The 16,718-nt window shown below is 51.8% G+C and overlaps 1 protein-coding gene across 2 annotated transcripts; it reads right to left on the reverse strand.

Annotated features, from left to right (window-relative positions):
- Nucleotides 1–632: 632 nt before the first annotated feature.
- Clptm1l (CLPTM1 like) lies at nt 633–16,337 on the reverse strand. Of its 2 annotated transcripts, none has more exons than XM_008852512.3 (17): nt 15,947–16,152; nt 15,375–15,475; nt 13,513–13,702; nt 12,085–12,230; nt 10,769–10,847; nt 9,230–9,347; nt 8,366–8,460; nt 7,588–7,672; nt 7,131–7,234; nt 6,515–6,580; nt 6,002–6,052; nt 4,908–4,990; nt 4,126–4,160; nt 3,147–3,202; nt 3,013–3,057; nt 2,290–2,405; nt 633–1,189 (listed from the first exon to the last, which is right to left on the reverse strand). In XM_008852512.3, exons 1-17 carry the CDS (start codon nt 16,106–16,108, stop codon nt 1,135–1,137), a joined length of 1,587 nt encoding a protein of 528 aa, XP_008850734.1. In that variant the 5' UTR covers nt 16,109–16,152; the 3' UTR covers nt 633–1,134. The 2 variants fall into 2 exon arrangements, with proteins under 2 accessions (XP_008850734.1, XP_008850733.1); XM_008852511.3 differs by having other exon boundaries at nt 647–1,189; nt 12,085–12,233; nt 15,947–16,337.
- Between the last annotated feature and the right edge of the window lie 381 nt (nt 16,338–16,718).

A 16,718-nucleotide genomic window follows, 5' to 3' on the forward strand; every position in this document is an offset into this window, starting at 1 on the left:
GAAGCCCAGGTTTTCCTTCTGAATCATCTAGTCAGGTGTACAAGAGGTACCAAGACTTGATCTCAGCTTAACATCCCAACGTGCCGTCTCATCCATGCAGGCACAGGTAAAGATGAGTATGTCCCACTTAGAGCAGCCCTCCTGTGAACAACTCTCAGACAAGGCCTGGCGCCTTGAGACAGAAAACACTGTATGAGGAGCAACAGAAACCACTTCAGCAACCATCAGATTGACGGGGACCGCCGATGCCGTGTCAGCAGACCACACTTCTCAACACACAGCACTTCCTGTCTTCGCCACAGCATCTCTCCTGACAGGTGTCACCTGAGCACTGGCAACAGCCCTCAGCACTTATTGATCCAGTTGGGAGATACCCTTGCCACTTGCTCCTTTCAGTGCAGAAATGAATTGATCTATGTGTTGATTTCTGAGAAAGGTTTTTTTTTGGTATTTCGAGACAGGGTCTCCCTGTACCTCCAACTGGCCTGGAATTCGCCATGTAGACCAGGTTGGCTCTGAACTCACAAGCGATCCATCTGCCTCTAAAGGCATTCGCCACCATGCCCAACCTGAGAAAGGTTTTTAACTTAAACATCTGATATACTTTCTATATTATTCCAGGGCAAGAAAAATGTCACAGCCAGAGAAATTTATTTTAAAATAGAAACAAACATACATTAGGCTTTGAACAATCAAATTTTAAACAGAAGGAAAAAAGAGCCATTTGATCCCAGAGTCCATACGGAACAATTTTCCATATGCATGTAAAATTCACATAAGGAGCACTTAAACACGACGAAGTGGAAACCCGTCACCCTCCGTACCTCTGTGTACTCAGTGTCCACTGCCACCATGGGACACTCATGCCCTGAGAGCCACTCTTGGATGACCGAGCACTAAGATTCAAGTTCACGTAGGGGCATGGTTAAGTGCTGTGGTTTCTTCCAAACACAAGGAGAGGATGCTCAGGGATTTTGAGAAACGCTCTGAAGGATTTGGCAATGCAGAAGATATGATGTCTAGGAATTCCCCAAAGCCTCCAGGAATACTCATCGACCCCTGGCTGCACTGTGCTGTGGTGCCTGGAGGCCGGGGCTGAGATGCTCAGTCTGAGTGGGATTTCCACTTGGGCTGCTACTCATAAGACTCCCCGTATTCATTCACCCTGCTCTTATCCACAGGATAAAGCCTACAATGACAGAGATGGACAACCATTAACAAGGCAAGTTCCTGCTGTCCTTAACTTCAAATGGGTCCTTCAGGCTGGTGATGGGACATCCCCCCACCCCCCAAACAGCCCTGCATCAGTGGCTAAGTTCCCCCCAATTCTCCACAAGCTCACGTCTACCTTCAGATCTGTTAGGGAACCAACTATGGATCTAAAAACTAGAGAATCAGATCTCATGCAGCATGTGGCCACAGCACCCCTGTGCAACAGTCCTCTCAGACACAGAAGCACAGACAAAGAGTCACCACCTGCAGATCGCTGGAGCACCTTAGGGAGGGCAGGTCCATCCTGCATCAGGAAGGTCGGACAGTCACAACCTGGGAGGCTACAGCGAGGTGCTGTTACCATGGGGGTGGTGGTGCATGTGCATGAGTGCGTGCATTGTGTGTGTGTGTGTGTGTGTGTCCCTCCAGGTGTAGGGAGAAGACAATGGAAGGAGGAACCTAGGGGGCTGGAAGAGGAAGGACTTAGCCAGAGGTAGCTACTGCGGAGCAGCGACTATTCAGAGAAGTTGTTTCCTCATCCTGGACTCAGGCTCTGGAGTGAGGGAAGGAGGGGCAGCCCAAGTGGCCAGGAAACTCCAGAACCTGGCCCTACCCCAGGTACAGCCCATGGGCTGGGGCAGCATCTGCACAACAGAGAGGCCAGACACCAGCTCAGAGAAGACAAGATGGGCAAAGCAAGTATTTGTTTCAATGTGTCTCCTAGAGGCTTTTCCTTGGGAGTTGGGAGGTCACCGCTGTTCGTCTGAGGCCCTCGTGGTTGCTGGTGACAGAGGGTGGGTGCTAACCAGGCCCAGATGAGGGGGCCCTTCTATACAGTCACTAACTTCCACTTGCAGGGCATACAACCTGAGAGCAGACCGGACCTGGGCTTGAGAACTCAAACTGGCAAGGGTCAATTGTGAGACAACACACTCGCTTGCCATGTCATACCACAAACTTGCTGGAACCTACATTTTGGGCAACACAGAAAAGCTACCACCTGCCAAGTCTTTGCCCAAAACAATGAACAGACAAGTGCAGGATTCTTAGCTGGTGAGGTGCTGTGTATGAACTTACCACCGCTGGTAAAGGTAGACCAAGAACACCACATCGTCCCTGAAGCAGGCCAGCCGGTGAGACGTAGGCATGGTGATGATAAAGGCAAAGACGTCATCGATGAAGGTGTTGAAAGCCTGCAAAGCCACACGGAAGAAGTGAAACCGCAGCGCTAGAACGGACCCAGTGTGCTGCCTCTCAGCAGATGTGGGACTTAGCACCATGATGCTCACAGCAGCAAGGAGTGCAAACAAGCCACCACGGAGGTGCAGACTACCAGCTGCTGCATCAGCGGGATGGCAGTTCCAGGCCCACACGTACCAGCCTTGTCACAAGGATCCACAGCTATGTTGGGAGCCCAGACAACGGCTGGGAACATGAGCAGAGAGTCACCCTGACTGGCTCCTGCGGACTATGGCTGCTTTTTAGCAGTCAACTCAACCCTGCACAAAGGGTTCCAGGCACTGTCGGAAAGCCCCAGGGCTGTGGTCCCAGACACTGGGTCACTGGGCCAGATGGAGTCTGTGTTCTGACAATTTATGAGGCCTACCACCCAAAATCCTTCCTTCACCCTGAGAGCGTAGTTGGAGTGCTTCCGTCCTGCACAGTCTGTGGCTCTTCAGTTAGTAAAGATGTTTAGCATTTTTCAACAAATGGACAGGACCAAAAGTACTGTGTTCATAGTCCTTGTGCTGACACACCCCATAAGGGGCCTTCCAGCCACCCTCAGTGCTTGGTGCTTACCTTGTAGGTAAAGGCCTTCCAGGGCAGGTGTGCCACAGACTTCATCTGAGACAAGGAAGACATCACAGGTCAGCCACAGGCAGCACAGAACGTGGGACTCTGCCTGAACAGATAGATGCCTCCTTGGGTCTTACCTTGTAATTCACAAAGAGCTGGGGCAACATGAAGAGGAAGCCAAAGGCATAAACACCTGTGGGAACAGACAACACCCATGAAAAGGAGCCGGACACGTGTGTTCTGCTGGTGCTACACACTAGGACACCTAACTTCCAGACCTCGATGGGTCTTGCTATACACACTAGGACACCCAACTTCCAGACCTCGATGGGTCTTGCTATACACACTAGGACACCCAACTTCCAGACCTCGATGGGTCTTGCTATACACACTAGGACACCCAACTTCCAGACCTCGATGGGTCTTGCTATACACACTAGGACACCCAACTTCCAGACCTCGATGGGTCTTGCCACAGTGTAGCTTGTTGGGTGGTAAATACACCAATAGTTAAGCACCAACCACAAAATGAAGGTGACTGCTGTTAACTCTTGCCCCAGAGGATCAGCAAAGGCTGGGCAGTGGGTTACCCTGAGCTGGGGTTAGGTCTGGGACGCACGCCCCAAAGCACGGCCATTCAGGGCCACCCGCTCAGTGGGCTACTGCCTTGTCATATTGCTGCTCACTGGTATCCCCGTGCATAAGAGCCCGTTTCTTGGACACTCAGTCACAGGACACACAGGCCAGAGAGGCCATATGCTCGGACCCATACGTGGGTACTAGCCAGCTCCCAAAAAGTCCACACGAGGTGTCCTGCCACATTCTAGATCCGGTGTTCTGTGTGGTTCCATGGAACCAACTGTCAGATGAGATTTAAATGCTAGTGTTGCCTGTTTTTAGGGAGGAAAACAGACCATTTACTGGAACATTCAACAGTGGGGAAGGAGTCTTACTTGACGCTCGGGTATCAGGGTGCTGGGTACTATAGGGGCATCTGAATAGGGTCAGGACTGGCCTCCCGTCACAGGAACCTGTTCCAGCAGGTGACGGGAAGGGACAGAAAAAAGCAGCACCAACCGTAAACACAATCATCAAGCAGGAGACACGCAGACTCACCATTGACGAAGCTGTTGATGAGCCAGGAATACCAACTGAAAGAGATAACGGGGCTGTGACCTTCGGAGGCCGTGGGCTCGTGGATGAATGTTAGAACTGAAGACAAAGCATGCTCTCTATCCTGAGAAACCTCTTGATTTTCAAGCACTTGGGGCAATCAGGATGCTAAGGTGGCTTGCACACACAGCTGCTCTATGCAAACAGGCTCATGTGGGGACAAGCCACTCTGAATGGGCAGATTTCATTCAAGATGTCCCGTGAAGTACAAAACCAGTTGCCCATGCACAGCTCTCAACACTGTGATCTAATCTAGCTAGGGCCACGCTGCCTGCCTGACACTGGCTCGACCCAAGGCCGCAATGCCATCTCTCCCATGACCCGAGGCCCCGAGTCTCCTCCCACTGCAGCCTGTGAACAAAGCAGCTGCGTGGTCTGTATTAGCTTTCTCCTTTCAAACTCGGTCTGAGCTCTGTTGTCAAAGGCAGTGATGGAGTTGCCTGCACTCCCCAGGTTGGAAGGCCCGCTGAGTGGTCCTTGCCGCCTTTGTGAGTACTTAAGACCACAAGGGCACGGCAGTGGTTCCTCCACAGCCCAGAGGAGCTGAAGGTCCAGGATTGATTTGCTGAACAGGGGCAGAGAGCCTGGCCTGCAGTTGAGGCCGGTCCCCAGTGCCCGAGAGCCTGAGTGGGAACTGGCCCACCAGGTGTATGTGCTCTGGGCTCAGAAACTAAGCTAGGTTTTTCAGCTGGGAAGACTAAGTTCATGAAGTCTGCAGCACCCACCTCTTATACTTGATATTCAGGAGTGAGTAGACAGCACCCCCAACACAGAGAGGGTAGAGCAGGTAAGACAAGTACTTCATGGCCTGCGAGGGATAGAGGCAGCTTCCAGTTACAACACCCCAACTACCAAACCCCTCAGCAGAGGTGTCATGGGAGTAGCAAATGACAATGGGAATCAAGCAAAAAGACAGGACCAGACAACATATGGGGCTTTGGCTCAGCTGTGTGCCATGGCCATCATGGTGGACAGTCGTTCTGCTATGATCCCAAGGGAAGTCCGTGTGTATGCCACAAGCAGCAGGAACTGTGATGCACCAACCCTGATGCATCAGACAAGCTGTGTGCTGCAGAACAGACCCAGCCAGGAGAACCCAGGAAGCCTCTGGGTCACAGGTATAGGCTGCAACTACAGCATCACCACTGTCTCTGACTATTCTGGTTTGAGTTTTGTTATTATCTCATTAAAATCTGAAATGTGGGGCTGGAGAGATGGCTCAGCGGTTAAGAACACTGGTTGTTCTTGCAGAAGACCCAGGTTCGAATCCTAGCACCCACATGGCAGCTAACGACCGTCCATAACTCCAGTCCCAGGGGATCCGTCAGCCTCTTCTGACCTCCACAGGCATTGCACGACACGGGTGCACTTACCCATACGCAAGTAATACACACATACACATAAAATAAAAATGATAAAAAAAAAAATCTGAAATGCAGATAAGCTCTGAACACTAAACACTAAAACCATCCTGCAAAGAGATGTCCCATTCTCCAGCAGCAGTGGGAAATCTAGACACTAGATGCCAGAGGGCTTCCTCCGCCTCTGTATGATGAACGTGGACGCCGGCTGCCTGGTGGACATGACCTCCTAAGCAGCAGGAACAGTCCAGTTCTCCAGGCGACAGGCTGGGAATCAGAGGCCTGTGAGCCCTTTCCTCCCTGGGAAGCGGCATGCTCACACGCTCATTCTTGGGACCCTAACTCAGGCCGGCTCCATCACCCTCCCAGGAAAGGTCTCCTTGATTATGGAAAGGCCCAGCCTGCCAGTGTCACAGGCTCTCCTCCCAGCACCCCAGCACCCATCAGCCCTCAACTACCTGGGTGTCATACTTCTCCGTCATCTTCTCAGACTCACTGCAGGTGCCAAACTGTTTTAAAATTAAGTATAATGTCAGCTGACCACAGAAAGAACCTCAGCACTGCAAGGCTGGGACTGCTGCAGCAGACACTGTGCCAACACTGGCTGTACCCAGCCCTGGGCCCAAACAATGGCCACTCCTGCCCGTTCCACCCTCGCAAAGGCCCAGACCCTTTGCTTCTGCCGAGTCAGCCCAGTCTCCTGACAAATAGGTGAGGAAAAGATTTAGTAACTGATTGGGAAGCTGGCATCGACTCTACCATTGGGTTCTACAGCCAAGAACTGCAGCACCAGCCTGTGTGGGGAGCCCCCTACTCAAAAGGGCACTGCTACATGCAGCAAAGACAATGAAATGTCACCTGCCTTCAGAAGGTTTAGTACTAACTAGGAAACAACTAACAATGGTCTCGTAAGTCTGCTCAGGCTGGAAGTAAGAGAAAGCTGGATGTGGAGGAGGAATGGCAGGTCTCACCTGAAACATGGGCCTCAGACCCCTCCAGGCCACTGTCATCTTCAATGCTTTCTTCACTTTCCAAAGCTGAAGGGAAAAAAGGAAATGCAGGACACTTAGTTCTGAGTTGCTGGCTAAGACCAGACAGGACCTGCCCCACTCGCCACTCTTGCTCTTCCCTCCACCTCTGAGGGCTAGCATGGACTAGGGAGGTTCTGCACTGCACTCAGCTACGCACCAGATGGGAATGTGCCATCACCAGCACTGACACCTGCTCCAAACCAACCCTGGTCTAACAGTGCACTGAGTCAGAGTGCCAAGCAGCATCAGTCCCTATCCACATGCCTGCTCCATCAAGCCAAGAACTCAACTGTCACTTTGTTTTACTCACGACAGCCTATCGAATGGGCCAACACACAGTCTGCCCGATAGGATCCACTCTCCACACCTACGCCCTCAGAGACTTCCTTCCCCACACTTCCAGCGGCTGCCTCCCTGAGCCCATGTATTTCCAGAGGTGTGCAGTCCTCAGAGGACCTCATGTTTCAGGACTCAGAGCAGTGAGCAAGTGCTGAAGTTCACAGACCTCGCAGAAACCCCACTGCCACCCAAACCCAGCATGGTGCACAGAACTCACCTCAATGGCAGCCCCAATACCTGTAGGGATCAGCACCAGCAGGCTTGTCTGCTCATCCAACAGGAAGAGGAAGATAACCACGGTGCTGAAACAGCGCCAGAGCACTGGGGACACGGGCACATAAGGCGGTGAGGGCATGCTCCACACCTATGCATCCTGTCCCCCATATACACGGAGTAGAGGTTTGGTGCTACACTGGCATCCACGAACAAACAAGCTGCCCAAGAGGACCACGCATTTTGTGCCTCTGCCGGCAGGCCAACTCCACACCACCACCCAGAAGTGCCTAGGTTGGGCCGGGCTGTGGCCTGCAGCCTCAATGGCATCGGGACTCAGAGATGCTCATGGGAATATTGAGAAGACTGAGACAGGGCCCAGGTTTGTGTGCCTGACTTAGGCATCTCCATGGCCAAGCATAGATCTGAGGCTGAAGGAGCTGCAGGCCCCTGGGCCCTACCTGCTTTGGTGGACATTCCAATCATGCTCTTCTTTTTCTGCCAGAAGCTGATGTCATTTTTAAATGCCAGAAAATCAAAGAGAAGCTGCAAGGGACAGAGGAGTTGGCACTCTAGGCACTTTAATCACTTGCATCTACCTGGCAATCTAGGTGCACTGGGCCCAAACCTGAGGCTCAGCAAGACACATGTTCACACCCTGCCAACCCACCCCCACTCCCACCCCATGCTCCACAGGCCAGAGTTTTGGAACGTGGAGGGGAATGATGTTAGTGGGCACTCCCCAAACGTACACCTCTGACTCAAATCACAGGGATAGCACCCTGGGGCCCGGGAGCCAAGTGCCACCACCTAGGTCTCAGCCCATTAATACTGTCCCATCTCTCACTGTATGACGTCCCAGTCATCCTTACAGACACTGGCCTTTAAATAAAGTGACATTTGCTGTGGGAACCTATGGGATTATTGGCACCCAAAAGCTTCACTGCACCCCAGTATCACTCTAATCCTCCACCTGGCACACTGACAGACAGCTCTCCAGCACTTCTGTGCCGTGCACAGGACACACAACTACACACAGGACTGCTCACTTTTCTGAGATGGAAGAGTCCACTAGGGGTACAGCACAGTTCTAGGGAGTGATGACTGCTGGAAAAGGGACGTGAGGGGATGGAACTGCACAACATCCATGAACTAGGTCAGCGGACCCAAGCTGGGAAAGCCAGTGCCTGAGGAGCCACCCCAATGTCTGCCTTGATAAGAACTCAAGTGCCAACTCACATGAAATGCTGCGACAGAGAATGTCAGTGCTAAGAGATACGAGTTGGTGTCTACAAAAATTCCCTTTATTTCATCAGCGTCCTTTTCTGAAAATCCTGCAAGGAAAGAAAACGCCTATCTTAAAGAGTCATTTCAGCCTTACCTAATGTCACAATGATTCTTAAGAAAGTCGAAACTTTTATCTTGTCAGCAGGAAAAGTCAATTTGACAGGAGTTGTGGCATTTAAAATACTGGATTCTGGGCTAGAGAGATGGCTCAGCAGTTAAGAACACTGGTTGTTCTTGCAAAAGACCAGGGTTCGAATCCCAGCACCCACATGGCAGCTAACAACTGTCCGTTAACTCCAGTTCCACGAGATCCGATGGCCTTTTCTGTCCTCCATGGGCACTGCACAACCCAGGTGCACTTACCTACATGCAGACAATACACCTATACACAAAATAAAAATAATAAATATGAAAAAAAAATATTGGATTCTGAAGCTGGGCATGGGGGCACACACCTTTAATCCCAGCACTTGAGAGGCAAAGGCAGGCGGATCTCTGCGTTCAAGGACAGCCTGGTCTACATAGCAAGTTCCTGGCCAGCTGGGGCCATAAGGAGACCCTGCCTCAAAAAGACAAAAAAAAAATATTCTGAATAAAGTCAAATTTCTGCAACCACTAAGGTCACATTCAAAGAGGAAAAAGATGCTCAGACATCGCAACCTTCTGACCACAAGGCCATGGTGACCCCTAGCAGGAGGTGTAGCTATGTGAACCTGTGGCAGCTACTGGACAAATGGAGGCAGAGCCATGGCTCAGATCCAGCAAACACCCCATCCCATCCCGGCCCATCTTGGTCCAGGGCCCAGGGCCACCCACCGAACTGCTGCAGCGAATACACGGCGTCCTGCATGTGGATCCAGAAGCGTAGCCGCCCCAGTGAGATCTTGTCGTAGGACACAGTGAGCGGCAGCTCGGTGGTGGAGCGGTTTATCATCTGCCACCGAGAGATCCACAAATGAGAGAGGGTCATCAACACAGAGCCAGGGCTCAGCACAGCTTTGGCAGTAGCCGACACCACACACCATGTCCCAATAGATCCCTGTCTGTCCCAACAGCCCTTGGTTCCCAGCAGATCCCTGCCTGTCCCTTGTGCAACCTCCAGCAGCCACATGCCAGCCACAGTGGGCCTTGCAGGGCTCAGAGTCTGCTCCAGGGCTCTCTCCTCCTCCTAGGCCTTTCCCATGAGACAGAGCTCTACCAGCTACTGGCTCAGAGAAGGACAGGAACTCTACTGGACCTACTCATAGCTCTGTGCTTTTCACAAAACCCAGTGTATCCTGAGTTTCTGAGAAAAGAGAAACCAAGTCAGAAAAAGAGGCCAGGAGCAAGCCTAACCTGATTGCCCGTGACTGCCCTGGCCCTGGCCTGCAAGATATCTACATGCAGATGGCACTTGAGAAAAGTAGAACTTTGCATTAGGGACTTGGGGTTCAAGTGAAGAGCTGTCCTGAGGGCCTGTCATCCTGAGCCTCAGCCAGCAGCAGAGCCCAGCAGGAATCTGAGGGGCAGGGACCAGCTGTGCACTCTGGCAAGCATCAGACCCTCCCTTGGCATTTAGGAAGTACTCATCAAGGACAATGGGAGAGGCAGACAGATGCTCACCCACAATCTTTTCTCGCCTATGACCCCAGTCAGAGCACCCCCCTCTTGCTCCAAATCACCTCTGCTATGAAAGAACACTGACATGGCCCCTGGAAGCCACTACTACAAGGTCTAGGAAATGCTTAGCGTAACGCTTGATGGAGTAAATGCCATTAAGTATTAACCACTGCCACCCTCCTTATAACGCAAAGCCCAAGTTCAGCTACGTTTCTTTTACCCTAAGTACCCTTGCTCTCTCTGGCAGGATGCTGTTTTATGGTGCCCATCACAAGGGCACCAGAGTGGCCACTTCACCTCCACAAGACTTTGGTACTGCCCATGGCTATCCCAAGATTGTGGCTCCCCCCCTAGAATGGACCTGAACATCAATCTCTGGTTCCATTCAGTACTAGCCCTGAGGATGAGAGGCTGCTCAAGAAATTGTAAAACACTGAAGGCTTCACATACCAGCAGTAGGCATGTAGGCCTTTTCAATGGAATTCTGTGGGTCTACCAGCTAAGGTGGTAATGAATGACCTCCCAAAAACTCTTCACCAGGAAGAGGGTCCTATAAGCAGTCACCACAAAGCTAGGGACCCTCAACCCAGATCCCAGCTAGGGACCCCCAACCCAGATCTCCATGCAGCTAAGTCCTCAGACCTATACCCAGCAAGGTCCAAAGACTCCCACATGGCCCCCTCCTGGCTGAGAGGTCCCACCATGAATGAAAGCTCTGTGCTACAGACCAGAGCAAGTTAGGAGAGTCAGACTCACCATGAGGTCCTTCACTCGGTTGCTTAGCTGGTCAATGAACAGGATAGGGAGGTAGTGTACCGTCTTCCCAAGTTGAATCCTGGGGGTTTGAAGCACAAATGGCCCAAATGTCAGTGTTAAGACTTCCACCCTCAGGGCACTAAATGTCCAGTAACCAGGTCAAGCTGGGCACATCCCACCCAGCATCACTGTTGGCTATATATTGACAACTGGAATTCCAGTAGACAGCCTTTCCAAAGAAAAGCAGAAAATGTTAACCCCATATGACAACAGTTACTGCCGCCAGCAAGAAGACCTGCATGCATTCTAAGTGGGTGATGGGGGCAATAACTGAGACACAGTCATCCATGGAAGTCTCAACCCCTGGAAGGAGGTGAGCCATACACTGCTGCAGGCTGGAGAGGGAGGCTGGAGATGGGGTCGGGGCTCTCCCTTTCTGTGTCAAATGCTTACGTTCTGGAGCATGAGCACAAATCAGATTTTTAAAAAAGATTTAGGGTCGGAGGTTTAGCTCAACGGTAGGGCTCTTGCTTCACACGTACAAAGTTCTGGTTTGATTCGTTGGCACCACACAAACACAAAAATATTCAAGTCTTTAAAAAAAATGTTTTTTTGGAAACAGGGTTTCACTACATGGCTACAACCAGCCTGGAACTTGCCATGTAAACCAGGCAGCTTTCAAATTCAGAGATTTAAACTATCTCTGCCTCCCAAGTGCTGGCATTAAAGGTGTGTACCACCAGGCCCAGCAAAAGAAAACTTCAAACCTATAACACCACAGGAACTGTGGTAAGCGTGATCTCATCTCAGCCACTTTCGGAAGCCACATGGTGATGTGGTGGCATGCTGATGGGTCTCAACACTGGACTCCTGAACGTGGAAGACGAGGTGTGAACATGCTAACAGTTACACTTAACTAAGGATGGCAAGCAATACCTAAGGCGTGGCCTAAAGATAAACTCTTAAAGGAGTCCAGTTATAAAATCCCACATTTCACAGCTTAGATAGCATGAGGACAGGGAAAACCCACAGGGGACAGAGCAGCCACAGCTAACCAATGCCTTGTTTCTGCCCACAGGACACTCTGCCTGGAGTAAAGAGCATAAGCAGTAGGTGAATTTCACTCTTTCTCTTGATCCTGTCAGTCTCCTTGATTGGTACAACCTCCAGGTGGTGAATGAATGAGGAGCTGGGGTCTCAACAGGCAGGGTCCAGGACTCAGGTGTGGCTCACCGTACTTGGACTCCCCCACTACCGGGCTGCCTGCTGTCAGCTGTAGGAACAGCTGCCCTCCTTGGGTCCCACTGGAGACTTACATCTTCATGTACCGATGCACATCTGCAGGCAAGGAGGACCCATCAAAGACAAAGTCATCCACCATCACATTCAGTGTCAACCTGGGTCTCCAGTGAGAGACAGGCTCGTCCAGGGCATTGGATGGCTTCTTATCTGCTTCTATCTGCTGCTGTGAGGGGAGAAATGGAGGCCATGCTGTCTGAATGGGCCTAGGACCACCTACAAACTTCCTAGATGGGCACACAGGGGAAGGAGGCCTAGTTGAGGAACTCTAGGAACCTTGGGCTGCCAGTCCCTGATCACATCCTCAATCCTCCTTCCTGAACTGGTCACGTGAGATTCTGAGGTGGTGGGGTGTAGGGACCAGAGAGTCAACAGAGCAGATGTGAGCTACCAGCCCTGTGGGTTTATGGGAGATACTTGTACATGAGACTTGAGCAAACCAAGAGTGGTCTGAAAGGAGACGCAGAGACATCAACTCTAGATAAAATAAACCCAAGAAGACATTCTGAGTAAACCAACAATCTCAAATTCAGATGATTCATTCAGGAAGGAGTACCACCCTTTCCTCCCTAACAATAGCTCCCACATAACACGACATTCCAGGCAGTAGCAGCAGCCTGCATTTAATGGTTCTAGAGGCTCCATTACCTACCACACACACCACCAGCCTGCTCCCAGCACCACCACCACAAAGGCCCTCTCAAGAAAACATTCAGAAGTGAACACTGGAAGCGAGTTCTCAGCCCCATGAACGATCACTTTTCCCTGACACAGTCTCAGTCTGTCACCCAGGCTGGCCTAGAACTAACAGCAATCCTCCTGGTCAATCTCCGAAGTATTGGAATTACAGGAATGAGCCGCAGTACCTGGTTGAATGACCACTTTTCTGAGTTCGTTTTCCTTACCAGTTACAGCTTTCTACAGGTGAACACAGTGTAGCTAGTACCTATACCTTTTCTTTAAAAATAACAGTGAATTGTAACGAGAAGATGCAGGCAAGCTCTGCGAGAAGGCACACACATTTGCCCAGGGATGCCACGGGCCGAGGCCTAGAGAGGGATTCTAGTAGAGTGCTAAGGACCACTGCCTGTCACTGACTTGATGCAGTGTATCTGCAAATGCACAGAAAACTATTCGAATGAAAGATACCAGTACTGTTACAATTCCTTTTGTTGTTGTTTTTTTGAGACAGGGTTCCCCTGTAGCCCCGGCTGGCCTAAAACTCACTATGTAGCCCAGGCTGGTCTTGATCTCACAGCACTCTGCCTGCCTCTGCCTCCTGAGTGCTATGACTAAAGGTGTGTGCCCACTCCCAGCCCTTCAGATTTCTTTGCTTTTAACAATGTCACTAGGGCCCTACAACATGTAAACTGCCACATAGTATATGTGCATACAACTCTAAGCAGGGGCACAAGCTTGCTACAGTTGTCTGTGAAGACCCTTACCTGAGCGGCAGACTCCCCAGTGAGCAGGTTAATTTCTTCCGGTTTGGGGATCATGTAGGTAGTCAGAGGACTGACCAGGTGTACCTGTTTCCCATCGTGCCACGGCAGAATCCCAGCATGATGTAGGAAAATATATGCGTACAATGTCCCATTGTTTCTTGTTTTCTTTGGTACAGAAACGTTAACTGTCCTAAAACAGAACAGTCAGTTTAAACATGTACATGTTAATTCTACGTTTATGTACCCAAGACAGTCCTCAAACTTGAGATCTTTCTGCATTGGCTTCCCAAGCAGCCGAAATCACAGGTGTACACCACTATGCTGGCTTATTGTTTATACACATGGCAACTACTCATCTCTAGATTCATACCACCTAATTTTAGCTCAGAACTACTAAAAATGAAACTCACCTGCTTATGACTTTACTGATTCCAGAACACACACTTGTCCCAAGTACTTTGAAAATCACGGGCAGCTATAAAACTGAAGGTGAACAAGCCAACACTTCCTGCCTCTATTTCAAGAAACTCAGAGGACAGCAGCTTGCTTTAAAAGCGTGGTGGAAACTGATACTGGGCCTGGCAAGTGATCAGATGATTTCTACAGCACACTAATCCAACTTAAAAGTTACAGAATCAGAGTTCAGATTCCGTTAGTGCAATATGCTACAAGCACTTTGGCATGGCAAGAAGCTTAGAGTTATTGAGGACAGGTATTTGCTTTTTGTAGTAGGTATGAAGACAGCAGCTCACTGCAGGGCCCTGTGAGACTGGGTGAGGGAAGCCAGCTGTACTCCTCCAGGCTTTGGCCTCAGCACTGGGTCTTTGCCTGCACTCCATTTAGGGCTGCATGATAAATTTCCACTAAAAATCACACTCCACCACGCTCCGGCTACAGAGGGCTTCCTCCTTCCTAACCAACAAATCTGATGACCACAGTTCAAGAATAACTTCTACCACAAGGAGATGCACACAGAACACAGGCCTCCTCTCTAGCTGACAAGCAGATGTGTTTCTATCAGGGCACTGAGGGTCCTCGCATGGGTGCTGCCCTCACACTGGTGCTCTGCTGTGGCATTTCTGGCAGATGCACACTAAGCTCGAGCTCAAGGAGAGCTATTCCAGGAGCACTATGTTCTCTAGAACTTCCTCCAGGCTCCAAAATGAAAGCATCACTATCTGTACTGCATAACTGGCATAGCCCCTGACAAACACACTGCAGCATTCAGCTCTGTGAAACTAACCCCGACTGAAGGTATAAGGAGCCAGTACTTCCCATCTCCATTTCAAGACGATGGGAGAGGGGAAGGGAGGAAGGTCGGTAACTCTCCCAAGGTCACAGGCTAAAGTGGCCAAGTGAATTTGGCATGTGGACCTGGCCAGTGCTTGGTGGGGGATGAGGTCTAGTTGACCAGAGTCTGATGCCTCCTGAGCACTACAGAACCTTGACTTGATGACTTGTCATTTAAAAAAATCATATTTGAACTTTTACAAGGACAAGAATCACATGTCAAATGCTAATTCCTAAGTTTCTGTACAAAGTTGAACACTGTTGATCTGTCACACGTCAATTATGACTTTCTACATAATGCTGTCCTCCGTCCCAGGTTTTCCCCCTTATAAGTTAACAGGGAACTACTTCCATCAGGTGGACCATGACTCCTCTCCTCTGGAGAGTACATGGGCTGGAGCATACAATGCCATCCCACAGGAGTAAAATCTGCTTCCTAGGTGACAAGCTTATCACCTGTGACAGCGTCCATGTTCACCTCTATCCTAGGTGAGAGTGCTTCTCTGGGGCAAGCTCATTCTGTACATAATGCTACCAATGACCCCATCTCTGGTACTGTCCTACATTCACACCTTTCAAATTTGGACTCCACATCAAAGTCTTCCACGTTCAAGACCAGGTCCACGTTGTTCTCTGCACCAAGGCTGGATCTCGTGGTGGTATAAACACTCAGCTGGAAAGGGGCAGCAAGAATGTTAGCCCAAAAGGCTCTGACAGGAAACATCACTATCACCGCAGCAGGGGGCAGGCAATCTATCTGGGGGCTACCTCCCAGGGGCTGAGCCTGGGTTTGGTTAGGGTGGCCTTGCGGGGCACCGCTGTACAAGAACTTGCCAAAGTGTAGGGCTGTCTTGACTCCCTACCAGAATCAGGAAGTGACACAGGTGGGAAGCGGGCAGAGCTAGCAGCTTGCAGCTTATGGCTTCACGGAGTCCCATTAGGAAACTGGACCGTGCCACGGCAGGGCCAACTCGACTTCAGCGCTCTCACCAGGGCGGAGTGTCATCAAGCGGTAACGAGGGCAACAGAGGGCAGCAAAGCCCCAACTCCAGCTCCCACCGCCGCCACGTCGAGCACGCGACGGTGACAACAGTGGCAGGGCCACGGGGCGCAGGTGGGGAGCGCCAGGCCGGGAGGGGCTCACCTGCAGCTTGGGTCGCCGTGCCAGGTAGGGCTGGATGCAGTTGGCGTCACCCGCGCACGGGCGGGTGTAGACAATACCGTACATGACCCAGCAAGTGTGCACCACGTACACCACAAACACGCCCACCACCAGGCTGGTGAAGGAGCTGCGGCCGCTCCACATGGCGCCGCCGCCCGCGGGTCGAGCCCCACCGCCCGCGCCCCGCAGCCGCCCGCAGCTCACGGGAGAGCCGCCGCGCGCCGTCGCCGCCGCCTCGAGGAAACCAACGCGCCAAGCGCGGGCAGCCGGCCACCCTGCATACTCCCGCCGCCCACACCCGGCGCCGCAGGATTCGCCGACAACCGCTTCCGGGACCGGCGCCGCCGCCGGAAGTGGACGCGCGGCCTCCTGGGAGCCAAGGGTCGGCCGCGTACGCGCTTCCGCACGCCGGGAGCACCCATGACGTCACCCTGCTGCGCCGCCCTCCCGGCGTGCCCCGCGGGGACTACGCGTTGCGCGCGAAAATGGGAGGTGGTGCAGTGCACGGGTGTTCGGGGGAGGTTCGCTAGTCCTGAGCCGCGCGTCCGTGACGTCACCCTTCTGAGCCGTCTTCCCGGCGTGCCCCGCGCGCGGATGCCAGGTCGTGGGAGGTGGTACCGGGTGCTGCCAGGTCCTGAGGCCGGAAGAGGCGCAGGTAGACCGTGGTGCAGCCGCCTTTCCTGGGCTGTGGTAGAGGTTCTCCAGGGTTTGCTGTCCGTGGTATTGGCGATTCAGCCACTACAGAGAGCCGGTC

Source organism: Nannospalax galili, unplaced genomic scaffold (genome assembly GCF_000622305.1).
Source record: "Nannospalax galili isolate Female #2095 unplaced genomic scaffold, S.galili_v1.0 scaffold1146, whole genome shotgun sequence".
NCBI lineage: Eukaryota > Metazoa > Chordata > Mammalia > Rodentia > Spalacidae > Nannospalax > Nannospalax galili.

Bases quoted from the DNA above. Each gene is read 5' to 3' on its own strand.
- Clptm1l (XM_008852511.3), bottom strand. From the start codon at position 16,108: ATGTGGAGCGGCCGCAGCTCCTTCACCAGCCTGGTGGTGGGCGTGTTT. The intron at 13,703-15,374 runs GTGTGAATGTAG...GTTCTGTTTTAG, and splicing joins GTGGAGTCCAAATTTGAAAG to GACAGTTAACGTTTCTGTAC. The intron at 6,581-7,130 runs GTGAGTTCTGTG...TTTTCCCTTCAG, and splicing joins GTATTGGGGCTGCCATTGAG to CTTTGGAAAGTGAAGAAAGC.